General features: G+C 45.4%; 1 protein-coding gene across 3 annotated transcripts in view; it reads left to right on the forward strand.

Annotated features, from left to right (window-relative positions):
- Positions 1 to 27,543, forward strand: part of GOLGA4 (golgin A4) — a 2,156,782-nt gene that overhangs the window by 319,139 nt on the left and 1,810,100 nt on the right. For all 3 annotated transcript variants that reach the window (XM_069613207.1, XM_069613208.1, XM_069613209.1), the window contains one exon: positions 24,293 to 24,361. In XM_069613207.1, coding sequence (XP_069469308.1) covers positions 24,293 to 24,361 — 69 coding nt within the window. The remainder of the gene's footprint in view (positions 1 to 24,292; positions 24,362 to 27,543) is intronic.

Raw genomic sequence — 27,543 nt, forward strand, 5'->3', positions numbered from 1 at the left:
CATGATCTTCTTAGCTACTCAGGGTTCATCCCCCCCCATACAAATTTTAGTATATTTCTCTGCAGGGAATTTCAGTCACTTTCTGGGATGTCTACCGGGAGTGCAGTGCATTGATAAATCAATCGGGGAATTATGTTAATTTTTAGTGCCACTTTTTTCCGAGCCAAGAGATCTCTTGCTTTCGAAGGGATTGTGTCCTCTGACGTATTCCTTATCTTTGATGTTATCCATTCCAGCTTACTGGCCTCAGAACATTTTTTCAGTAGAGGGCGCTGTGCGTCGACGTCCCTCGAGTCGGTGTCCCTCGACAGCCTCTGTATCGGCGCCAACGTCATCATGAGTACAAATAGACTCGCGCAGTGTCCGTTGCTCAGTTTTCCGTTTTCGTGGGCCTCAGAAACATAGCGCTCGGTTCCTTTCATCAGAAAAACCTTCTTATTCTTCGAAGATTATTTCCATTATACGATGGCTTCTTCATCTGAACCATTGACTCCTCGGTCTGGTTTCAAGAAATGTTGTGACTGTGGGAAGAAAATGTCTTTAACGGATCCTCACAGGATCGGTCTGTGGTGCCTGGGATCGGAGCATCACTGTTCGGAATGTGAGGACTGCATGTCCATGACGGGGAAAGCCTTGAAGGAGTATAAGGAGAAGTTAGAAAGAGGTATGGGTTTTAAAACTTCTACTCCCTCGAAAGTTTCTTTGGCTGAGTCGAGACATTCGTCTCCTCGTCGGAAAAAGAAACATTCTCGTTCAAGATCTCAAAGCGGTTCTCATCAGTCTTCGAGATCAAAACAATCTAAGAAGAGGCGTTGTAGATCTCGCTCTTCTTCTTCCTCTACTTCCCCGGAAAGGGTCACCTGCCCCACGAAACACAGCTCTCCAGCTAAGTGGGAGGAATCCCATAAAAAGATGCTTAGCATCTCCGAGAATGCGGCCTCGACCCCCTCGGAGACGTCTAAAGGTGATACCCTGGGTGAAAGATCCGAAAAATCAAAACGCTGCAAGTCGTTGCACCCGGCGAGAGAAGGTACTCGAGAGCGTCATGAACCCTCGAGTAAAACCAATAAGACAGCGCCATCGACGCTATCGTCGAAGATTCCTTCGACTCACAAATCTGCGTCATCGATGCCTTTGTCAAAGGACCCTTCGACGCATAAATCGATTTCATCAACACCACTGTCGACCCCGATGAAGGACAAACCTACAACTGTCACTACGTCACAGGCAGTTTGGGGTTGAAAGCCCTGAACATGATGTCGAGGATACCATCGACCACCTCGACGACGCCGAGTAGGATTCCGATCCTCTCGAGTGCATCAAGGTCTTTTCAAACTTTTTCGACGCCTTTTTCAGGATTGTCGAAGCCTATGGCGTCCACGTCGACAACCTCAATGTTTTCTCAGGCAGTGACAACGCATTTAGCTCCTTCTTCCCTAAAAATGGGTTTTAAATCATGTCCTAGGTCTGACAATTTTAGAGCCTTGTCCTCTATATATGAGGATGGGGAGGATTCCGACAATGAGACCCTTTAGTCTGCAAAGGACTACAATACCCATGCCAGAGGAATTCATATCTGAGGAGAATAGGTTAAAAGATCTCCAAGAGTCTCTACATGAGGCAAGTGGTTTAGATACTTCTCCAGAAGTAGAGTTTGCTAAACCGGATCCTGGAGAGCATGCTGAAACTCCTTGTAGGATTCTGATGGCCAGAATAATTGAATTTATGGGGTGGACTACACCTACACCTTCTTTTCAGCAGGATGACCTTACTGATATTTTAGATAAAGGTCCTCCGGAGGATCCTGTTGTTCCTTTTCATAATGCTCTGCAAAGAAAAATATCTGCTAATTGGGAAACTCCTGAAGTTATCCCTGCAGTAAATAAAAAAACTTTCTGCTAAATACAGAGTATCAACTTCAGATCCTGAATATCTGAGTAAGCCTCCTACTCCAGAGAGTTTAGTTGTACAAGCAGCGACTTCATCTAACAGTAAGTCGGCATACCCGACTATTCCACAAGACAGAGATGATAAAAGATTTGATGCCATGTCAAAAAAAGTCTTTTCGGCATGTAGCATGGCGCTTAAGTCTATCAACGCCACTTGCACACTAGCAAGATTCAGCCACACGCTTTGGGAGTGTGCTTCATCTGCGGCTGACTGTCTCCCAGAAGGAGAAGAACGGGATGCATTCTTAAACATCGTCAGGGATGGAAAGGATGCAATGTGCGAGTCCCTCCAAACAGGCATTGATTCTTCTGCCAGCATCAGCAGGGCCTTGGCGGCAAGTACCACAATCTGCAGATTTGCGTGGTTGCGGAAGTCTGGGTTTGCTCCAGATGTGCAAGCCAGACTTCTGAATATGCCCTTTGACGGCACTTCTCTATTTGGAAAGAAAGCTGATGACAGCCTGGAAAAATTGCAAACATCCAAAGCAGCACAAAATCCCTGGGGGCTGCAATCCGGCAAACTCCAAATCGTCCCACAGGTACATCCTGGAGGGGTAGGTCCTTTCGCTTTAACTCCGCATTCGGAAGAGGCAGAGGACAGCCAGCTCAAAGGGGCCAGAGAAGATTCACCCGTGGTGGACGGGTCAAAGGTACAAAAGCCGCAGCAGCAGGTGCCACTTTACCCTCGGTATCTGCGTCAGCCGCTTCTGAACCCCTTTGAGGTCTCCCCTTACAAGACACCAGTAGGGGGCAGGTTAACTCAACATCTGGCAGAATGGCAGGTTATTACGTCAGATGCTTGGGCATTGGAGACAGTTGCTCAAGGTTACTGCCTGCCCTTCCTAAACACTCCTCAGAGTCATCCACCAGGGAGCAACTCTTTGAAGCTTCCAGACCCGCTCCTTATGCAGGAGGTTTTAGACCTGCTAAAGAAGGGTGCAATAGAACCGGTACCCGTAGCGGAGAGGAACAAGGGTTGGTATTCCCCCCTACTTCCTAGTACCAAAGAAGGACTGAGGATTGAGACCCATCTTGGACTTGAGAGAATTGAACAAATTCCTCAGGAAAGACAAGTTCAAGATGGTAACCCTTTCTCAGATCCTTCAGGACTGGTTGGTATCTTTAGGCCTTCAGGATGCTTATTTCCATGTGCCAATCCATCTCAAACACAGGAAATACCTGAGGTTCGCAATTGGCAACTCTCATTATCAATTTCGAGTTCTGCCATTTGGGCTGACCTTCGCCCGAGGGTCTTTACCAAGCTAATGTCGGTGGTGGCTGCAAGTCTAAGGAGGGAAGGGATCCATGTCTACCCCTACCTGGACGACTGGTTGATCAGAGCGGTATCTCCGGAACAAACTCAGATCTAGCTCGATTATGTTTGTCACTTCCTTCACAAGCTGGGCTTCTCCCTCAACTTAAATAAGTCACAGTTGATACCATCACAGAGACTCCAGTTTATTGGAGCAGTTCTGGACACTTCCCTGGGAAAAGCCTCGCCACCACAGGTGAGGGCTCAAGATATTCTACAGATGGTCACCAAGTTTCACAATGCCCAATGTCTACCAGCCTTCGACTTTTTGAGGTTGCTAGGCCTCATGGCATCCTGCATCTTCCTAGTGCCAGAGGCTCGCCTGAGAATGAGATCCCTCCAGTGGGCACTAAGAACCCAGTGGTCGCAATTCTCGGGAAGAATGTCAGATCTCCTACAAGTCCCGGACAGAGTAGCTCGAGACCTTCAGTGGTGGGCCTGTCGGGAGAACATCTTGAAAAGAGAACAGTTTTGGCAACCATGGCCCGAGATAACAGTAGTCACGGATGCCTCACTCAGGGGGTGGGGAGCTCATGCCAACAACTTGACCATCAGCGGTCGTTGGTCTCTATCGGAGTCCAGACTGCACATCAACCTGTTGGAGCTGAGAGCAATCAGACTAGCGCTGAAAGCTTTTCTGCCATCAGTACAGGGAAAGAATGTCCTGATAATGACGGACAACACAGTGGCCATGCACTACCTCAACAAAAGAGGAGGCGTAGGGTCACTGCCACTGTGCAGAGAGGCAATGCAGCTCTGGTTTTGGGCAATTCAAGAAGGAATCTCTCTATCAGCAGTTCACCTGGCCAGAGAGAAGAACTTGACGGCAGCTAGCTCAGAAAGTCCTTCAAGAGAACTTCACCCTTTGGGGAACCCCTCAAGTGGATCTTTTCGCCACCAGCATCAACAGGAAGTGCGATCAGTTTTGTTCAAGGGAATTTCCCCCCCGAGAGGAGCTTTAGGAGACGTGTTCGTAGTGGACTAGGAGTTTACACTTCTGTACGCGTTTCCTCCAGTTCCTGTTATTTCCTCAAATGATCAGGAGATTGAGAAGGTTCCGGAAAGCCATGATCCTAATTACCCCGGATTGGGCCAGGAGAATGTGGTACCCGGACCTTCTAGACATGTTCATCTGTCCTCCGTTTCGTCTTCCGCAAAGAGAGGATCTTCTCTCGCAGAAGGGAGGTCAGGTTCTCCATACAGACATCAGAACCCTCAACCTTCACGCTTGGTTTCTGAAAGGTTGAGATACAAGGATTGGGATCTCCCGGATGACGTCATGGAGGTGTTGCTTTCAGCCAGAATGCCAGCAACAAAGACTTTATACTGCTGCCGTTGGAGCAAATTTTGCAGCTGGTGTAGGGAAAATAATATTGAACCCTTTTCATGTAATACACAGGTGGTCTTATCTATCTTGCAACTCAGGTCTTCAAATTGGTACGGTCAAGGGCTACCTCGCAGCGCTGTCTATCTTCAAGCGTACTTTTGAGGAGCCTTCATATTTCAAACTACCCATAGTAATCCAATTTCTGAAAGGATTAACAAATGTCTATCCACCAAAACCTTTTCAGGTTCCTTTGTGGGACTTAAATCTAGTCTTAAAGTTTCTGATGGGTACTCCTTTGAACCACTTCATTCTTGTTGACTAAAGTTTCTCACTTTTAAAACAGTATTTCTAGTGGCCTTAACTTCTGCTAGAAGAGTGAGTGAATTGCAAGCTCTATCTTGCAAACCTCCTCATACAATCTTTCATAAAGACAAAGTTGTCTTAAAAGTGAAGCCCAATTTTCTCCCAAAGGTGGTTTCTGAATTCCATATTACTCAGAAAATAACCTTACCTTCGTTCTATCCTCCTCCCCATCCAGGGAAAGAGGAAGAAAGATTACACAGGCTGGATCCAAGGCGTGCCTTGAGTTTTTATATTAGCAGACTTGCTAGGATAAGGCAAGCAGACCAATTGTTTGTAGGATATGCAGGGCACAAATTAGGATTGCCAATCACAAAACAGACCATTTCAAGATGGATCATTTTGACCATTTTAGAATGCTACAAATTGGAAGGAAAAGAACCCCCTCAACATTTTAGGGCTCATTCAACCAGGGGTATCGCAGCCTCTTCAGCTCTCCAGAGAGGGGTCCCAATTAAAGATATATATGTGGCTGCGACATGGTCGTCAGCACATACTTTTACCACATTTTACAGTGTAGATTCCTCCTCTAGCCAGAAGACAAGATTTGGGAAAGCTGTGTTGCATTCTGTACATCTTTAAAGGGAAATATTTCGTCTTTACTCCCACCTCCTTTTTATACTCCTGCTATTGGAGTCTATCAAAGATAAGGAATACGTCGGAGGACACAATCCCTTCGAAGAACAAGTTACTTTCTTACCTGGTAACGTTCTTTCAATGGGATGTTCCTCCGACTTATTCCTTATCGCCCCTCCCATCCATCCCCGCAGTAAAACTTCCCTTGTAGTTGCAGCTTATGCTCCTTCAAGGTTACTAACCAATTAATGCACAGCAAATATGAACTTCAAAACGGAACTGAGCAACGGACGCTGCGCAATTCTATTTGTACTCATGATGACGTCGGCGCCGATACAGAGGCTGTCGAGGGACACCGACTCGAGGGACGTCGACGCGCAGCGCCCTCTACTGAAAACTTTTTCCGAGGCCAGCAAGCTGGAATGGATAACATCAAAGATAAGGAATACGTCGGAGGAACATCCCATCGCAAGAACATTACCAGGTAAGAAAGTAACTTGTTCTTTTCCAGTGTTCTAGGTCTTTCCGGAATTCAGAGAACAGCAGCGGGAAGTTGCACTGGTAAATACGCGAGGTGTTTCTGGGGATCTGTACCGCCAGGTATCCAATCGCAGCCTTCGCCCATGGGACAGGGTGCAGGGGATTATGTTAATCCCTCTGGTTCCTTGAGAGGTTGATTTCTAGCGCCAAGGATTTAATGTAATTTACTGTCAATCCTGAGACCCTGCCAAATGCCTCAATATCTTCCCAGAGGGGGCCCCATGATGTGTCTGGATGGGTTATTGATGGGAGCACATCATCAGCGTATAGTGCTGCTTTATACTCCTGTCCCCCTACCGTGAGTCCCTTTATCTTAGGGTTTTGTCAGAGCTTCTCCGCAAAAGGTTCCTTGGACAAGACAAACACTAAGGGAGAATAGAGGGCAACCCTGCCTTGTTCCTCTAGTGATATTTATTTTCTCTGATCTGATTCCATTAGCCTGCAGCTGTGTGGCTGGGGTTTGATAGTTGGCCATCGTCCAGGCTACAAAGTTAGAGCCAAACCCTAACTCTGAGGGTGTTCCTGATGTACCCCAGTCTACCAGATCAAATACTTAATGGGCGTCCAGTCGTCCAGTGAGATGACCATCATTCCCCTCCACCCCGTCTGTCAGCACTTTCTATGAGATCAATCGTACGCCTGATGTTATCATGCGTCCCCCTTTCTGGGATAAATCCTGTCTGATCACGGGCTATTATGTCTGGCAGATACATTTTCAGTCTGGACGCCAGCACTTTCAAAAATATTTTCCCGTTGTTGTTCATCAACGTTATTGGCCTGTAAGGGGCAGTATGTTCCAGGTGTTTCCCTTGCTTGTGGGCAAGTATTGTTAGTCATTCTGCCATTGATCTTGTAACGCTCCCCGTGGTCAGGAAGAAGTTAAATAGGGAGGCAAGGTGTGGGGCTAGCATGTGTGAATAGGTTTTGTAAAATGTCGTTCCAGGCCTGGGGCTGCTTTTTTCAAGGATTTTATAGCTTCCCCTATTTCTTGCACTGTGATTGGAGCTTCTAGGGATTTTAATTGAGGTCGCGTGGAGGGAGCACTGGCAGATCTCAGGTATTGTGCCTGTAGTTCAGAAGGTATTGGGGGTCCTGCCATTATCGCTCTATGGTGCTCTAGTAGGGCTTCCATTTTTTCTTTTTCGGTGTATAGGGCTTTGCCGTCCTCTCCTATAAGCCTTATTATGTGGTTTCTCTTGTGCACCTTCTGCAGCTTGTATGCAAGTATGCATTTCGCTTTATTGCTTTTGCTATAGTAAAATTGTTTTGTGTATGCCAATGATTTTGCTGATCGGTCCCTCCAGTGCATTTCTAAAGCTATTTTGGCTTTTTTCAATTCCCTTTCGGATCTCCTGGCTCAGCTTTTTTTTTATTCTCTTTCCAGAGCTGATACCTTCACCTCTAGATTGGATGTTTGAATTTTGGAGGCCCTGCTCTGTTCCGTGCTTGCGCTAATGAGTCTTCCCCTCAATACAGGCTTCATAGCATCCCATATTATGTCTATGGCAGTGTCCGCTACAGTATATTCCGTAAAGTAATAACTAGTGTTTCACCCGTTTCCCTTTTGATGGCTTCGTCTAGCAGGAGTGAATCTCGTAGTTTCCAATATCTTGGGCGCTGGGTGGATCCAATGATGCGCAAGTCTGCCGAGACCAGAGCGTGGTCCGATATCGATCGCGTGTGAATCTCCAATTTTTCCAGACGGGGGGAATAGAGCGCCTGTGACCAGAATCAGGTCGATTCTAGAAAAGCCTTTATGTGCGTGCGAGTAATGGGTGTAGTCACTAGCGCCCTTGTTAGCTAATCTCCATGAGTCCACCGTTTCGGTTTACCAAAGGAGCTTGGCCAGAGCTAGCGCTCTAGCGTAATCGGCCCTGGATGTTAGAAGTGTCTTGTCTTTCACAGGGTCTGGGAGCATATTAAAATCTCCCCCTATAAAGAGGAATCCTTCTGAAAATTATAGCAAGATCGGGATCAGATCTGCAAGGAATGTATGGGGCGTTGTTGGGGCTATATATGGCGGCTATAGTGATCGGCTGTTCTAGGAGGTACCCTTTCACTAGGATATACCTGCCCCCTGGGTCTCTTTTTACTGTGATTTTCGTTAGCAGGATTTTATCACTCAGTAATATTGCCACCCCCTTTTTTTTCTCCCCCGACGTGGCGAAAAATTATTTTTGAAATCTTTTCAATCCAATGCGTCGCTCGTCAGTTAGCAACAAGTGGGTCTCCTGGAGGAGTACTATGCCCCTGCCAGCTGGTTAAGTCTATGCTCCACCGATCTGGGCTTCCCCGGGTAGTTTATGCCCTGGATGGTCCATGTGAGCATTCAAATTTCAGTCTCGTTATCCGACCCCATGGTGTTTCCTAATGGACTTTGTGCAGGGCAGCCTCAGGCCATACCTGTTTCGTGTGTCCCCTGTTGTCTTCTGGGTGTGTGTGACTGCGATACCTCTGGATGTCAGTGTGTTACTAGTTCTAGTTTTATGGGGGAGCAGGATAATAACTGCTAACCCTTCCCCCCGTTCTTCTCCCTCCCCTCCAACTCGCCTATCCTCCCTTGTACTCCTAGGGTAGAGACCAGCCTCACCCAACGGGGTAACAGGCTGTGCCTCACCACCGAACAACTAAGGCCAACCGGGCCTAACATGTCGTCAGCTGGGTCTTGTAGCAGGACTCTGCTTGTTGCTCTCTTTCCTCAATGAGTGACTTTTCTTTGATTTCCCCCCCCCCCAGTGACTTGCCATAGGTACCCATGTTTTCGTTCCCCCATCTGCTCAATAGCTCCCTCAGTCTGTCCCAATTCCCCGAGTACCCCCTGTAATATATTTTTATTGACCCCTTTTGGATCGGCGTCCCCTTTTGGACCGGGGTGGGTCCATTGGCCTGAAGTAGGCATGTATCTACTTTCCGACTCAGTCTGGATTAGGGTTTTTCCGAGGAGGGCCTGGGGTCCTACGTCTCCTGTTGACTCTCCTCCATTTCGTTGTCGGTTGCTTCTTGACCTGGTCTTGTGTGGGAGCATCAGTTTCAGATTCACCGCTATCAACCCCTGTTCCTAGGAATTTTTCAGCTTCTTTTAGGGAGTGGATCTGCTTTTGTGCTCCTTCCCAGGTGAACTTCAGGGATGTTGGGTCGCCCCAATGGTATAGAACCTTTCTCTCCCGTAACCACTTCGTGAGAGGTCTGAGTGATTTCCTTTTTTGTAGGGTCGAATTAGCCAACTCTTGATATAGTTGGATCGTAACAGCTCTGAACGAGATCTGTTGTGATGTTCTTGCTTCTCTCATGATTTGTTCTTTCACCCTGTAAATGTGAATCCTGGCTAGGACTTACGGAGGGGAAGAAGAAGACGATTGCTTTGGGAACGTTCTATGCACCCTATCAATTTCCAGTGGGGAGCTGTCTGGCAGAGCCAAGATGAATCTGAACAGTTCTGCTGCACATCTCTCCAGGTCTGAGTCTGGGATTGAAGTGGGAATGCCCCGGAGGCGGATGTTATTGCGCCTCGAGTGATTTTTCAGCGTCCTCCTGCTTTGCTTCTAGGCCTTCGCATCTTGCCTCTAGGGCTGCCATCCTGCCCAGACCTTTTTTTCCATTTCGAATACCTAGTCACATAAGTTGTTTTCAATGTCTGCTGTTCGGGTTTCTACCGCTTCCACCCTTGTCTAGGGTAGAGAACTTCTTCATTACTTAGTCTGTACCCCTCTGGATCTCCTTTGTTAGAGCTGTCAGTAAATCTTTTAGGTCTGATTTTGTGGCGGATTGAGCCAGATCTTGGAGGTCTGACGAGGGGCCTGCTTCCGTGTTTTGCCCCACTGATTGGTCCCCTTTCTTCGGTTTCTCTGGGTTGGAGCTGCTTATTAGAGTCGAAATGTCCACCTGTTTGGTCGCCTTCCCATTGTTTGCCATGTTTCACTGATATAGGGAGCCTGGCTGGGTGCAACAGAGTTAGGTCGGGATGCTCTCCCAGTGTGTCAGCTCTCCGTAGTACTGCCTCTGAGGGCCTTCGAGGCGGATAATCAATTTTCAGTGGGCTTATCGGATGCTTGGAGTCGCACAGGTTTCAGGTTCAGCCGTTCGCACCCTGTTTAACAGGTTAGATCTGTATTGCAGCTCCTCTATTCCCCCCACACCTGCCAGTAAGGGTGGGTGGATATGTGACTGGTGATTCCCTTCTTCACGGTATATGGGCCATTCTTGCCTAGTGATGGGAGTGTGCTGTTCTTCAGGAAGGCACTCAGTCTGTCTGAGAACCCGTCTACCGCAGGGGGCTAATCAGGTGCAGTGCTCCCTCTGGGGCAGCCCCAGCCACTTCTGGTCAGTCACGGCTCCACTGGGGGTATTTTGTATGTTCTGTGGGCTTAAAGAGCTTGGTGGTGGATGTCTAGTATCTCCCCCACCTCTGGGTGTATCCGGCACCCTCCGTTACATATCAGGGTTGCCTGGTCTTGTGGAATCCAGACCTCCTTTGGAGTAGGTTGGGTGGTGGTGGGGGGGGGTGCAGTAGAACGTTTCCAGGGGTGCGCTGCTTCCCCTTTTATTACCCAACCCACTCACCGTGCCTTTCTGTGCGTTAGCTTCCTTGTGGGCTGGGGGTTCCACCTGTCAGAATATACGGCCCTTCTCAGGATCCTGTGTGGGGCTGCTCGTATGTGCCTGCTCTGCTCCGCCCAGTGACACTCTGCAGTGGGCAAGCAGATGACTCTTCTCCTAGAGCCCCCACAAACCTCCTCTAGCCCCAGTCCGGAGGGGTCCCGGACCCTGGTCAATGGGCGCTTCCCTGCCACCGCCAGTAAGAGCTGTTTTCAGATCTCCCCATGTCCGAGCGGCTCTGAGACGGGTTCAGGCTAGCTCGGCTGCGCTTCCACACTCCGACGCTGAGGCGCCCGGGACGGATCTGCTACTGGCGGTCGATTGGTTTCGTTACTGGTGTAGGGTCCTGCTGTTCAGTCCCCGGTCCTAAAGAGCCACCATGGAGGTCGCTCATTGTCTGTAGGCTGAGTCGCTGGGCTGGTGAGTTCGATACCCGCTGGGACAGTGCTAGGCATTGGTGCCTTTCCACATTTCACGGCTCCTCTTCCTGCACTTCAGGACGCTCTTGGGAACCTACATCAGGCTTTTCACCTTGATGCTCGATTTTTGGTAATTTTCCGCTCCGTCCGTTCCTCACTCTTTTAGCTGATTTTTGTTAGCTAATGGAACTTTAAACCGGCAGGATTACTCTCGGTAGTTCCAGCACGCCAGGAGCTTCTACGGAGCCATACCACTAGTGGCAGCTCCAAGCCATGCCTCTCCAGAAGCTGTATTTTATTGACATTTATAAGTTCTAACAAATCATCCTGACCAAGAATATAATTGTTGCTATTTGATTAACTGAAAATCACTATTCAAGGAAGTAGAATCTTTATTTTGTTGGACATTGGATTGATAGAACTTTCTTTTGACTACTTGAAGGTGCAAAGAACTAAAGTGGACCTTTGTTATAAACCTTGATTTCCTTGTTTCTTTTTGCCGAACATTGGAACTGAAACGAACTTATAACTTGGGCAAGGGGAGTTCACACACGTTATAAAGAGAGCATGTGAATATTACAAATACAGTTGTTGTTGTGAATTGCCATATATTTTCTTGTGTATTTTATGTACGTGTGAAGGTTAGATATCCTTTTTTAGAGGATTTCCTTTAGTTTGTTTTAGGTATGGAAATCCACATCAGGGTAGGGATAGTGAGGCCTTTATTGCAACTTATTATTTAATAAAATGGCTTTTATTGAGAAATCATGTAAAAGTAGTCCACATCTTTCTGACCCCTCACACATGCCTCGGAAGGGCTCATGTAATGGCTCTGGTCAAGCACACCTTCAGCCCATAAAGGGATCATAGCATTGCCCATTTGCAATGACCCCAGTAGCACATAGGAGAGCATCACAGCGCTCAACAACCAGAACCAGGGCTGCCGGAATTAAAGGAGTTGGGGGAGCAACAGGTGGGGTTTAAACCCAGCAACCATCAGTGTTTGTGCAGGTTCATTTATGCAGGGGCATCTACATTCAGAGGAAAGACAACAGGCAGGCCAGGCAACAATAAACGAGAGGGCAGAGTTTACTGTGTAAATTGACTGGAGGCCCGGATGCCACTGTGTACTTATCTGAGAGGCCGGGAGGCCGGGCAAGAAGACCTTTGTTTACAGCTTTGGCATACTGTAGGAAGGCCTACACCGGACTTGGTAATTTACACATGGCTGCTTGTTGCATCCAGAAAGCATTTTTAAACCCCAAAGCTAGTACTTTTTGCAAAAAAGAAACTGAATCTCTCTCTCTCACACACACACACACACACGCACACACACACACACACCTACACATACACACATAAGCATACACACATATCCATACACCCACACACATATGCATACACCTACCTACACACATACACACCTATACATACACACACACACACATACACCTATACATGCACAAACACATTCATATACATCTATACACACACACACCTACACACACACACCTACACCTATACACACACACCAACACACAAAAAGACTCTCGACACATGGAAAGATGCAACACATTTTTCTGATGCCCACTCTGATATTTACTTAGTTAAGATACTGCTGAAATTAGTTTCCCCAAAATGCATACTTCAATAAAGAGGTTTGCAGCATGGACGAGTGTTACATGCTGCAGCCAGTACAGCTTCTGCAAACAGCTGAAGAGCATTGAGGTGCAAGAGGTGAACTACCATGGTAGACCGTGCCAGAAGATGTTGAGACATGGCCCCATATACGACTACAAAGACAGCATGACATGACGGCATGAACATTGTAAACCACCTAGCACAATACAACTCAGCAGAATCAGATCAAAACCTGGCTGGGAACAGGATGGCGTAACCTAGTTAATGGACGTGCATGGCTCAGCGCACATGACTTGGCCATAATCATTGCAAAGCATGGTTGACGTGGGTAGAGCAGCACAACAGTGTATAGCCCAAGAACATATAGCGAGTGAGACAAAAGAGAAAGTGAGGCAAGAAACATAGATGATAAAGATAACATAATTGAAGCAATCCTGATTGGTCATTGCAATAGAGGGACCTGCTAGCTTAGGAGCCCATGAGAAGAATGCTGTGAACAGCACACAGTCATCCAACAAGGAATATGTTTTCTGATGTGGTGCCTTGTTGCAGAGGGGTACTTAGGAAGTGACGCGTGGCTGTGGAAATGTGGTTTTTAATGATTATGTATGGCTGTAGTGTGTAATGTGTTGTATGGCTGTGGGGTGAGGCAGCAGTGGAGGGGGTGTGAGGACATCCAGGTGGAATAATGGTTCAGGCGCATGTATACGTTTAACTCACTATTTTACTTTGCTGGGTCACTTTGCCTGATTTTAGTGAGTAATATAGGTAGTTATGCTGCTTATCTGGAACCCTTCTGGTGTCTCTGCAACTTCCCTAACTCACAAAATGATCCAAACTGCCCACTCCACGACTTGCAAACGCCTGCATAATGAAGATTACCCCTGCATACTACGCAGGCAGTCTTGATTCTATTAAAGACAAGCAGGCAAATATTATGTTTCAACTTCTTTAATTGCACTCTTCAGCAGTTTCAACAAAATAACAGAAAAAACTGAAAATGTTTCCAACTACTAATTTTCCTTTTTTCGTTATTTTAAAACTACATTTCCCTCTGTCACTGTAGTCCTTGACAGTGCTTGCCCAGTCCATATGTCACTTCATGTCCACTGACGACTCCTCTTCTTTGGATGCTCTGAACTGATCCATCACTGTAACTTTTAATTAACGAAAGTTCCCACAAACATTTGGCTTTCAACTGCCTTGGTCTCGCTGCACTCCTGCTGCGACCTTGTCGCTAACCCTGCGTTGTGGCGGCCTTCTTTCTCTGTCGTTCAATTAGCTTTCAGGTCATCTCCTGTGGAGTTCACAAGGCAACTACGTTACGGTGGAGTCCATGTACTGTTTGTCGCATCATAATTAACGTTCTCATTTTATGCGTCATACAGTACATGCGCCGGGTGGGAAATTAAGGGTTTCCTCCTTGTCTTTAATAGAATCAAGACTCCCTGCACAGAATGCAGGGGTAATCTTCATTCTATGCAAAGACAGGAGGCTGAGCATTATGCTTGTTCAAAGCTTCCCATAACAGTTGTCCCCATTGCTTGGATCGGCTTAAAGTAAAAGGTCTTAGCACTATCGCTAGCCCAGTCTGCCGGTTGCATAATATCTTGTAGCGCACCCGGAAGTACAAAGAAGTACACTGTTTGCTGTGGGGACCTGCCGTGCTGAATGTTGAAGGATTGTCTTTAGTGGACCGAACGCGAGGAGGAAGTCATTAAGGCAACACAGAAGTTGCAGTGCCCAACTACTGCCTGATTGGTTACACGGATAAGGGACTGCCCCCGATCCGCCCTGTTTTTGTATTGAAATTCCGAGTGCGTAGCGCACCCGGAAGTACAAAGAAGCAGACTGTTTGCTCTGGGGACCCGCCATGCTGAACGTTGAAGGATTGTCTTTAGTGGTCCGAACGCGAGGAGGAAGTAATTTAAGGCAACACGGTGTCCCTTAAAGATTCATTAGAGCAATTGAAAAACATGGGTTAGCCCCTTTAGCGAAGGTGATATGATATGATATGGCATTTATAACGCGCCTATACACAAGTGTTTCAAGGTGCGACGAGGCAAGGGAGGGGGAACAAGGGAAGACCGACAACGGTCTTACTAGGCCAAGTGTCATTCAGATTGCGCAAGTGCGTGGGAGGGGGGAAAGGGAAAAGTGCAAGGGGGAGGGGAGAGGGGAAGTGCAGTACATAGGATAGTAGAATAACAAGATAGTAACAGCCAGAAGGTGCCAAGTGCAGGGTAAGTGGAGCTAAGTGCTGGTAGGGGACTATAAGGTGGCCCATATAAACTGGTTTCGTGGAATTCCAGAGGGCATATGCATTTAGCACAGAATAAAAAAGTATGTAAAGTACTAGAGAACTTTGATTTTGTGCTCATACAGGAATCATGGGCACGTGGGCAATTGATGTGGGACGGATATGTTGTATTGTGGCTTCCTGGTTCTTGTGGGCCAAGAGGTCACCCAAAGGGTGGCCTATCACTTGCCTTTCGAAATTCCCAAGACATCGCAAAGCTATCTGAAAAACATCTGTACATCTCATGTTTAGTTGCAACCTTTCATTTAACTACACAAAATGGGATGGTGGGCCTAATGGTCATTAATGTGTATTGGAATAATGCGGAGTATGACGATCAAATGTTGGAGAAGTTGTTAGACGAAGTAAATGTCTTGATAGATGAATGGTTAGCTTTTATGCCTGACTGTTTCATCATCATAGCTGGTGATATGAACGCTGATTGTAATTTATCAATTATAGAGATGGATTGGTGTCTAGTTGATAGGGCATTACTGGTTCAAAAAAGGGCTGTAAATGTTATAGAGGTGCGCTTTGGCTTAATTTGACAAGATCATGGGCAATGGAAATGGTGTTTAACGATAAATGTACGTGGTATGCACGTGGTGAGTCTACCATTATCGACTACATATTTGTCAGCGATAATTTGATCAAGGGTTCTGAAAACATACTTGTACAACCCAAGGCCGAAAGTGACCATGCTATGGCATCAATTAATCTGAACCTAATGAAAAAATCTACCTACAGAAATGTGTATTGTGTACCAATAACTGTTAATGTGAGGAGAAATAGAGTCAAATGGAATACTTTCAAGACAATCAAATTTAATAATATGATGTGGCATGACTACGAGACAAGATCCTTTGAACAAAAAAAAGAAACCTACTCGATTGCAGCGTTTGATGAGCTATTGGTCTCTAGCTTAGACCAGCTTCAGCGACCAATTTCTGGTCTAGTGACCAATAAAAGGTCTCATAAGCATGTTTTTGACCTTGATGTTAAGCAACATAGAGCTCTTCCGCACGAGCAATTACGTGCTATAAAGAAACTTAATTTGTCCCCGGCTAATTACAAAGAACAAGCCAGAGTGAGTCGACAATCTTACAAGAATTGGAGGATTCAACATCGTGCCTCCCTTGAACAGAAAGATGGTGAGACTATGCTCAGGGCTATAAAGCAGACTAATTCTAGAAATTATTGGTCACTTATTAATAGCACTGAAGCTTCCCAAGTGCAGTTAACTATGAATTCAATTGGTGATTCAGTATGGTGCAACTATTTTGATAACCTGTATGCCCCTTCTAGTGACCTCACGGAAGCAGTAAAATGTAAAGAACACAAATGGGTATTAGATGTTTCTGTTGAAAAAATAATGCTAATGATTCAAGAGATGAAACCTTCTGCTACCCCTGTCCCAATAATTTAACATGTACCACAATCAAACAATATGTCCACCTGTGTGCTGGAATACTGCACCTTATCTTTAGTGATGTAATCCAGACCCAGAGGATGCCAGACTCGTGGAAAGTCTCGTACGTGATACTGATATTTAAAAAAGGCAACAGTCAGTGCCCTACCAACTATAGACCAATTTCATTAATTAATATAGAGACTAAGATATTCTCATCCATGATATTGGAAAATCTGCTGAGATGGATGGATGAGAAAGAAATCCTCGATGTAAGGCAGTTTGGGTTTCGGAAAGGCCTAGGGACTGATGCAGGGGGTCTTTTAGTATCCATTCTGCAAAGTCAAGCAAAGAAATTCAAGCACGTACCCTTGTATGCCGTTCAATGGATCTATCTGCAGCATTCGACAAGGTCGATAGACCTATATTATGGCGAAGGCTTGTTACATTGAATATTGAAAGAGGTCTATTAGCTATGATTATTCATCTTTATTCGAATACAGTTTTAAAGGTTAGGCTCAATAATGAAGGCTTGATGTCTAGAGAAATAAGAGCTCGGAATGGCTTGAAGCAAGGTTGTGCCCTGGCGGCGATCTTGTTTAATCTTTATGTTTCTGGAGCTAATGATAAAATTGAATCGTCCGGGTTGTTACCTCCCAGGATTGGGGGGATTGTTGTGAATTGGGTTGCCTTTGCTGACAACTTTTTGCTATTGGACCGAACAAAGATAGGCATGCAAAGGCTAATTGATGTGTTTTCAGACTTTGTTAAAGAACTAAAATTGAAAATTAACCCCACAAAAACTGTAGTTATAAATTTGGGACAAAGTAATAGGCTATGTTCAAATCCAGTGTGGCGCATTGAAGGAACCAAGTTAAGATCACAGAAAGCCTTTGAATATTTAGGTTATTTTAAATATTTAGGTTATACCTTTGCAAGTACCATGACGCTAAGCTTTGCAAAAAAAGGCTTAGAATCTAAGGCGAAAGAGGCTGGAAATCAAATGAAGGCAATTGAAAGGAAATTCAGTAAATTTACAATGATGGGATGTAGAGACTTTTATTTGTCAAAGGTCATTCCGAGGCTAATTTATGGCTTGGAATTCTACCCGGTGAAACTTACCCCTCCCTTAAAAACTATTGAAGCTTCAATTTGGAAAAAAGCATTATTCTTTCTACCCAAATGCATACCAATAGAAATTATAAGGTAGTAGTTTGGTCTCTGCTCACTAAAAAGTATAATGGAAAGTAAAACAGCGATGCTGTACAGAGAATGTATTTTGGCAGGGTCGAATTCATTGTACAAAATACTAAAGGATGGTGTAACAGAGAAATATATGATGGATATACAAACGGAGGTGGAAAACACATTGTTGGTGTTTCAATGAAGTGTCTCATAGAGAAACCAGCAAAGATTAAAACACTGATTAAAGCATTTGACTGGGTTACTAATAATGCAGCGATCATGAATTCAAAGCTATATAACCAAGTAGAATATGTGTGGAAATGGTTCCCCGACTTGAGCCATATCTGGCGAAATATCCCTCACGGAAACTTCGTAATAGTGTGATGCGATTCAGGTTCAATGTTTTAAATACTAATGAATAAGAAACTATGTAGATGTTGTGCAAAAGATGACGCTGATGAAACATTGGTACATCTGCTGTTAGTGTGTCCTATGCTGTCTAACGAAAGGTTTGTGTTTTTTTCTGAATTTGTACATGACACATCTAATGTATCCAGGGAGCAACTGTGGTTTGAAATGATGCATGGTACCAATATTGCGTTGAAGAGTAAAATTATAGATTTTCTAATAACCATATGTAAGGTGCTTTAAATAAGTGTCATTTAAGATCTAATGACCAAATTATCTGAAAGCAAAAATATCATGATCTAGATGGACAACGAAGTAAGAATTGCAGGTATCAATTGATTTGCCAGTATGTGAAGGCTTAAATTGTGTTCTAGATTGTGCTGCGATGGCAAAAATTTACATCTAGGATAATTTGTTCTCAGATTACGAAACATGACTTTAATCCTGATGTAATTGAGAATATGCTATTGGGTGTAGGGATAATGAAATTAGCAGTGAATTTTGTAATGAATTTGTTTTAGATGATTAGTTTTTAAGTGATATATTTTAAAGTGATATATTGGTCTTAATGTTTGTTTTATGATCTTTTATGTGTATTGTTTTGTAAAGGTTTATATAAACCAAAATACAATAAAAAATATATATATTATATCTTGTAGTGTTACTCCTTTTACTTTACTTTATTACATTTATATAGCGCTACCATAAACCCATGGGTGTGAGGGCGCAGACACGACAAGAAAAGACTAGAAGAAACCGGTGGATCAGTAAGAGTGATACCACAGATTCGAAGGCTACTATTTAAAAAGGAAGGTTTTAAGGCCCTTCTTGAAGTTACTCAGAGCTGCCGAGTTTCTCAATAGATCTGGCAGGGTGTTCCAGAGAGCCGGCACCGCGAAAGCAAAGCCGCCACATTGTGCTTTCTTACTTTTCACTTTGGGCTGGTGAAGCAGGTTCTGATTATTGGAACGAAGATTTCTGACACAGGGTTTTATTCCTATGTACCGTTGTAGGTAGGTGGGCATATTGCCCTCGAGGCATTTAAATGTAAGGACCATGAGTAAAGGATATTCGTGAATCCACAGGCAGCCAGTGCAATGCTCGCCGTGTCTCAGATACATGTGCCCTGTATGCCAGAAACCACTCTAACCGCTCCATTTTGAACCACCTGGAGACGGTTGATGTTTTTTTTTACTGAAACCTGCTAATAAACTGCAACAATAATCCAGTTTTGATCCTATAATAGCACAAGCAATGGACTCTGCATTGGGCTGAGAGATAAATGGTCGTAGATGGGACAGCAATTTAATATAGTAGGTGGCAGAGGATACAGTACTGGCCACATAAGACTTCATGTTGAGCTATTGGTCCAGGACCACACCCAGAATCTTTACCTTGGGTAGAGTGGGAATTAAAGCGTCTCCCAACTGAAACTGTTTGTAGGCTGGGTCTAATTTGGCTATAATGCTATCAGATCCCACAACCATAAGTTCTGTCTTTCCACGGTTGAGTGCAAGATTATTCAGCATCATCCATTGTTCAATTATGGCGAAAATACGGTTGAGTTTTCTTTCATCCTCGTCATGCTGGCCCGTAAGAGGCATGACACATTGGGTGTCATCAGCATAATTGGAAAAAAGTATGCCCTCCTGGGCAAGATGTTCAAAGAAAGAAGTCATGAAGATGTTATAAATGTACGGCGACAAGCTGGCACCTGCTGTGAAAGCTTTCGAGGCTATAGCTACTCTTACCGAGTGTGCCCCAAACCTTCTCAAATCAATACCTGTTAACTGCATAATCTCTTGCACCCATCTGGCTATTGTGGCTGTCGCTACTCCCTGATAAGGCTTCCTACGTGCTATCAAAAGCTGGGCGGTGCCTGCTAGTCTTGTCCAGGCCGTTCTATCCTCATACTCTGATACACGCAGCTACACACCATTTCGGATGGCTTGGTAAATGGGTATAGGAAATGGACGTGGAGTTCGTCTTTGTTCTCCTAGCTAATGTGAACGTCACCCCTTCTGGACCAAAAGTCTTCTGGTTCACTTCTAGGGCTCTGACGTCTGCCACTCTCCTACACGACACTAGACCTAACGGCATGACTAACTTGCTTGATAGCTGTTTTAGGGATAGATACTTGTTCGCTGGCCAACTTGCCAGGTAGCGCAGTACCACCATCACGTCCTATAATTGTAGATACTTAGATTCTGGAGGCACCCTAAATTGAGCTCCTTTAATGACCCTCACTGCTGCTGGGTTGTCTCCTACTAGGACTCTGTCTACTAGTAGGTGACCTGCAGGTATCGCTGACCTGAAATGGGAGAAGTCCTTCGCCAGCTCCGCTAGAAGCATGGACCTCGTTCCTCCTAAGTGGTTGATGTATTTAATTGCTGAGATGTTGTCCATCTTCAGCAGGACACAGGGATTGACTTCCCTTTCGTGAATGCTCTGATCGCAAACAACCCCAGTAGTAGCTCTGACGATACCTCAACCCCTTCTGCAGATGTTTTATTTTCAGTCTCTGCAGAGCTCGAAAATGCAAGGTCCCTGGGAATATGGTTTGAATAGATTAGGCTAGCAGCCCTGCTATACTTGCTAGTACCCTGAGGGCTATTACCTGCTTGTTCAGGCACGTCTTGATTTCTTTCTTGATATCTCAAATATTTCTGCTTGGAAACGCTAGTGTCGCTTTCTTGGTGTCTAGTACGAACCCCAGGAAGTCTTAACAACCTTGCCGGTGTCATGTCTGACTTCTCCTGATTGACTAGGAATCCTAGCGAAGGAGATCCTTCACCCATGAAGTTTGGTGAATCAGAGCTTCCCTGTTGTCTGCCCATGTTGTCTAGGTATATGATCATACGAATGCCCTCCTCCCTGATCGCTGCTGCTACTGGCCTCATGAGCTTGGTGAACGCCCATGGTGCTGAAGCTAGTCTGAATGGCATTGTCTTGAACTGACAGAATTGCCCGTCCTATTCGAAGGCTAGGAAGGGCCAGAATTCTATTTGTACTGGTACTGTGAGGTAGGCATCTTTCAGGTTTAGTCTGGTTAACCAGTCTCCTTCTCGTAAGATATCCCACAGCTGGTGTATACCCTCCAACTTGAAGTGGCGGTATAGGATCCAGCTGTTCAATTCCTTCAAGTTTATTACTGGTCTCACCTTCTCTTTCCTGCGCACTAGGAACATGTTGCTTACAAATGTTGGGGCTGCTATGCATCGTTCAATGGCTCTCTTCTCCTCGAGCTGTTTTAGCTTGTAGTACAGGCTCTCTCTGTCTGCGCCATGTGTATAGCATGTGGGACTCATTCTTGCACTGGCTCCCGCACGAAATCTAATTGCAACCCCTTGACTGTCTGCAGTACCCATGCATCCCTGGAAAGGGCACACCAGTTATACCGATACAGCTGTGCCCTCCCCCCATGGGCGGGTAAGTGTATGGTCTCACATGTGGCAGCGCCTTGACCTTGTCCTGAACCTCTACCTCTGTGGCCTCTCAGAAGCCAATCTCTGGTAGGGAAGAAGGAGTCTTGCTGTCTGCTCTCCCAGTAGTGGGCTCTGTTCTGAGATCTCCTCTCTCTGTGGAATTTACCGGCTGCTCGACCTCAGTAGCGACCGGTCCCGGTAAAAACTCTAATGGGGAAGATCTTCCTGATAGAGGCTTGTGCTTTCTCTAGAGAGGTCTAGGTTCCCACGAACCTCCCCATTTCTTTGCCGAAGGACTCTCCGAATAGGAGACCTTGTGCTGATTCCCCTGCTTCGTAAGTAGCCAGATCTCCTAGCTTCGCGTCTATTTTCATCAGGAGACCCCTTCTCCTTTTTGATATTGCGCAGTTCGCATGACTGAGCTGGCACACTGCTCTTTGCGCCCTCCTCTCCGGTATCTCTGGGGCGCTAAGCTCGGCCCATTATTTTTGCTAACGGTTCTGTGAGGTCCACTACTTTCTCTTGGCAACTCTTCAAAAACCAGTCTATACCCTTGTGTGGGTCCTTGGCTGACTTGGTGACGAATGTCAGCATTTTTGGGTCTAATTCGGGTGCTTGCGCAACTTTGCCTGGCAGGTCCGGGCGGGGGCACTCTGCCTTCATGCGTTGAAAGCTTTTCTGAGCCTGAGAGTCATGTACTTCGACACTCTGGGTGAGGGTTACCAATCTGATGACTTGGGGTTTCTGATGTTTTCCGGCTCAAACATGTCTGATATCTCTTCACCTTCACTCTCCAAGTGTTTCTCTTTCCGGGCTATTTTTCCCTGGGGAGGCTCCGGACAATCTTCCTCCGGCTTCTCTGAGAGGGTTGGCAGGGGATGCTCCTGGTGCGAAGCTTGCGCTTTATTGGCCACTGGCCTCTGTTCTGCTGGTTTCTCCCAGCAGGGGCACATTAGCTCCACTGCCCAATAAGCTGTTTTCGCCGTGCTGGGCTAATCTTGCCATTCACATCAGCGTTGTGTAAACATGAGAGGAATCGCTGATGGACCCTGGCTCGTTAGGGGATTCCCTTTTCGTAATTCGATCACTGCTGCGCTCAGGTTACTTGTATCTGAAGGAAGTCGTTGCGATGATGCTCTTATCCCATAGGTCTTGCACCCGCGAGGGAGGGGCCCAGCGCACTCCTTCCTGTTTCATTGGTGCTTAGGCCCTGCCCCCACGAGGGTGGGGGCCTACTCACTCCTCTCCGGGGAGGCAGAAACGGGCCCCCTATCGTGTCGGTAATATGACGCAGGCCTGTTGCCTTCCTCCGCTGTGTCCTGTCTATCGCTGTTTTGGCCTGGCGCGCACGCTGGAAACAATTGAACGCGCTGTGTTTCCTCTGCGAACCCACACTAGTGTGCTTCTCAAATCAATCACTGTTATGCTGCTCCCAACAGGTGATTCTCATCTGTCTTTAATAACGTTGTACAATTATTCTTTAAATATTGTCATATCTGTGCTTAGACATTCATTAATATAAGACATAACATGATAACACGCTCTGTGCTAAGAAAAGTACACTTATTTTGCTGAAGAGCGCGGAAAAGGAGAGCAGGAGTCAGTGGGCAGGATGTGACATCTGGACTGGGCAATCATTGTCAAGGACTACAATGACAGAGAGAAATGTAGTTTTAAAAGAAGGAAAAAAGGAAAATGAGTAGTTGGAAACATTTTCAAAGTTGTTTCTGTTATTTTGTTGAAACTGCTGAAGAGTGGTATTAACGAAGCTGAAGCATAATGCCCGCCTCCTGTCTTGACCTAGAATCGGGATAAACTATGTGCCTCTTTATGGCATGACCCAGTCTTCCGAAAGAAGTGAATGTGTGCTCCAGAACTACAAAATAATGACTTACTTCAATTTAGACCTGGCCATTGCAATGATCTGCACAAAACTAAGACCTTAAGGCAAAAGCGCCCCTCATGCATATGCTTGTGTTCAGTCGCCTCAAGAGAACATGCACAGATTGGCCCTCCTTCCCAGCAACTTTGTCCTCTAGACGAAATGCAGAGTAAAAGAAACTGCTCATCTCACACTCCACAGATGCTGCGGCACTCCTCGCTTCATAGGAGGATGCATAGCCTCCACCACTTTATGTAGATTCCATGAAGAAACCGGCCTGACTGTAGGGTAAGTGGCAGTTACTCATATTGACATTTTGACTTATACTTCGAAGTCCCCTTTCCTGCATATGACCCACCTACCTTGTTCCCAATCTTTCTTTTCTGATTCTATGCAGAGCGCCGGGATTTGAATCCCGTGCTGGTGGAGGTATAAAATGACTTCTTAAGGGTTTGTATCGGTAGGCACTTTTCTGAACGAGGCACACCATATTACAATAATAGCAGTTTTCTGTTCGATTGACCTCACTGTCAATAAATGAAGAAAAAAAAGTCAATTCAGAATTATTTTCTAGAGGTCTCTAGTCTAGTTTTTTTATACATATTTTTGTGATCCAAACAGTTTTTGTTGAGAAGCAGAATTAGGTTCATGTACCGTGCAGCAATGGTGGTATTGTAAGTATATGTGTTTAACATTTGCTGCACTAACCTTTGCTTTGCTTAAAGCTTTTCTAGTGTGGCCTACCTGCAGTGTTTTAGTTTTTTTACATTTCAGATGCAACATGCGTAATCTTTTATTTTGACCTTGCATTAATGTCAAAATAAATCCTGTCTGAAATTGTCTTAACTTACTAAATAAACTTACATCGCAACAGGTTGTGGGATTCTGTTTGAGGACTAATGGTTATTTATTTTTGCCGGTCTCAATTTGTAAACCTTAATTACTTGATCCCTGTCTCTTCTCAGAATGCATCGAAGTCTGCATTGCCTACATCTTCAGATGCTGTCAATGGAAACGAAGCAACTATCGCTCAGGTATGTGAATGCGTGAAAGTGATAATGCAGAGAGCTGGGGTGTGGTTATAGTTTTCAGAAGGATGCATTTGATGTTTTCACAGGCCTTCTTTGAAGTTCCAGTCTCACTTTCATTCATCGTTCTGTTAATAATAACTCTTCCCTCCCGTTCTCCTTAAGTCCTCTTATCTACCTTGTTGAATATCTCCTATCTTTCCAATCCTCTGGTCATATGTGAAGTTTCTTCTCACTGTCCAACATATCTGACATCCACCTTCCATCATATATTTTTATTTCCCCCATTGTTACATATATATTGATAGTTTATATTTTCCTTTATCAGTTTCTTCATAATTTGTGCAGTTTCATATCTCTATAAGTGGCATGCATTGTTGTTACCCTAAGTGGTATTTATTTTATTGACCTCCAGAAAAATGCATCAGTAGGTGTGTAGCGAATCAAACTATATGGCCCTTCCTCTTCTCTCCAGTATTTGTGAAGTTACTCTTTTGCCTGTTATGACGAGTACTCCTGTTTGGCATCCCTGGCGGAGGGCTGGGGACCTCTGGTGGCCATAGTAGACACCTTCGCCATAATGCAGCTCTGGGAGGTGGTAAATTGTCAGTCCCCAAGAGCAATTTCAGCCCTTCATAGAGCAATGCTTTGGGTGTCAAGGGGTCATCACTGGGTACAAACCCATGTGTTAGATGGCAAGGTATCTCTACTGGGACACCCCCAAGATAGTGAGGTGGCCCCTAAATGCACAAAGACCGCTCCATGGCCCTGATGCACACTGTTTGGAGCAACAAGCTAGCAATATGTTTAGTTGGTGACTTGGAGACTATTCGGGCGGCTCTGCGTCGGAATTCAGCATTTCCTCAAACTTGGAGCAAGGGGGCCCATGATCCAGCTTGAGTGGCCACAAGCAAAAAGACTCATGCTTAAAAAAGGAAACAGACTACAGAGGAAGTCTAGCCCGCAAACCGAACAGTACCATTGATGATAAAGGTTGGTACACAACTGGGAACGTCAATTTGGGGATGCTCGGATGCCCTCTAAGATCCACCTGACTTCACAATGGCAGCAGCACTTTAAGTTGAAAGGCCCAACTACAAAAAATTAGGTAATCAACAAAACGAACCCACCAATTTGGCTGTAGACTGAACCATTCTCCAAATGTAGCCATGTATGTTAAGGAACAGGAAGACCCACAGAAGAAGGGTGTAACATTTGGAGATAGCAAGGCATTCCTAAGGGGGAGTTGGAAGATGGTGGTTTCAGAGCGATGAGATTGAAGGCAGTGCAGTGCTGCAGCTAGAAGAAGTGGGCGCTGTGCTTAGGCCAGGAAGTTCTCCTTAAACCCCCCTTCCCGCCCCCCACCCAAAAAATAAAACTGGTAGCGAGGGGGAAGCTAGGACAGTGAAGCCACAGTTGACAGAAAGCAAACGCTGGAATGCTGGCAAGCTGGAGAAGCCTGTGGTCATATGATCACGGGTGACAAAGCTTCCTACTGATGTTACCCCCAGCCCTATTAGCAAGGGCAACGCTGGACACAAAGGATAGGGTGATTGTCCAACTAATCCTACCTAGCCGAGGACTAATCCTAGTCTACACTGGTGTGCCGTCTATCTAAAAGTGGATAGAATAAGAAACAGTAGGAATGTATATTCTCACAATTTTGTCATTTTATTTTGGGAGGCCACCAATGGACTATTCTTACAGGACAATGGTCTCTATTTTTTCATTCTCTCCTCCTCTACAGATCCTGTTTGTCACTCATACATAAAAAGTTATGGAAGGTCCGCTAGGCTATTTATGGTGAAACCTAATTTATTAACCTATAGTCAGGAGGGCCTTTTATTCCAAATCATCAAAGTTAAAATAAATGCGAAGATAATTCATCTGATCATTTCATGGATACCACTTATACTGTTGGTCCAAAGTCAATCAGTTCAAAACTGTATCTTTGGGTAGGCTCCCTACTACCCCACTATAGTTTCTAATGTCTGCCTGTTTCAGTGTTAATCATTCCTTGTAACTACTTTCTTCAGGACAGTCTTCATTTAAAAGAAAATAAAGGAATAATATACTCACTAGTCTCTAGTTTGTGTACATGTGCTAACTTTCTTATCACACCTCAAGTCTATGATGTAAATGGAGACTGCAGTTGTGGCCCTGAGCATCTATCTCCTGGTGGATCAGGCAAGCTCAAGGTAAAGCTTCTGGCACATGCTTCGTCATGTGACCAGTGGTTCTGCAGAAACAGTCCTGTCCGCATAGTCTAGAATCCTGCAGGGTAATGTTTTTCTGCCGTGGTGCAGTCCATCCATGTCAACCGCTTTGTCACCTCTTCTCCAACTTTGTATGAATGTGAAGTGTGTTGCATTTCCATCAGGTGTGTTTGTCCTCTTTTGTGAGAACACTTTACTTTCACTATAGGCCCCCTATTGTGCGACCTTGTCATATGATCAGGACCTGCTATCTTTGAAACCCTTGTAAAAACTGGATTAAGAAAAGTGGATTAAAGACAAAATAGCTAACTGCCAGCTATAGTTGAGATTTCGGCTGAAAAAGTAAAACCACCAGGCCACATAAAAATGCTTGCTAAGTGAGAATATACCTAGGTAGAAGGTAGAGGGGGGGAAATACCTACAGTTGCTACAGCTTCAAATCATCCTAATGGAAAGGGGGTTGGAAGGTCTTGCCCAGGTAGTTGGATGAGATTGTTCCCTCGTTCTTACAAGGTTGAGCCATCTTCACCCTATGACACCAACTCTCCAGCAAGCCAGGCTCACAACCACAGTCTGACCAAAGACCCAGCCATGATGAGAGAGCTAGCATCTGGAAAGAAGTGTTGCTGGGGCACTCCACTCCCTGTGACCAATTTCGGCTGAACACTCCTGGGGGCGCATTACTGGGAGCCTTTTTGCTTTGTTAGAATAGGTAGGAGGTTGAAGTGTCGGAAGCAGCCTCCTTGGTGCAGCTTGATGCTCCCTGGAATGATGATGGGTACTTTCCTCTAACCAGAATCTGGCACAGATGTGCTGCAGGAGAGACTGAGAAGGGGAAGCAGAAGCATCCTTGGACCATGGTCTCATTGGTGTCCTGAACAAGTGCTGACCGCTCTAGGCTCTAATCCCCAAACTCCCAGATCCTAAAGGGGAGGTCCAGAGAGAACTGCAGGACAGAATGACAAAGGGGTT

The sequence above is a fragment of the Ambystoma mexicanum genome, chromosome 5p, assembly GCF_040938575.1.
Source record: "Ambystoma mexicanum isolate Mex_15411 chromosome 5p, UKY_AmexF1_1, whole genome shotgun sequence".
In the NCBI taxonomy this organism is placed as follows: Eukaryota; Metazoa; Chordata; class Amphibia; order Caudata; family Ambystomatidae; genus Ambystoma; species Ambystoma mexicanum.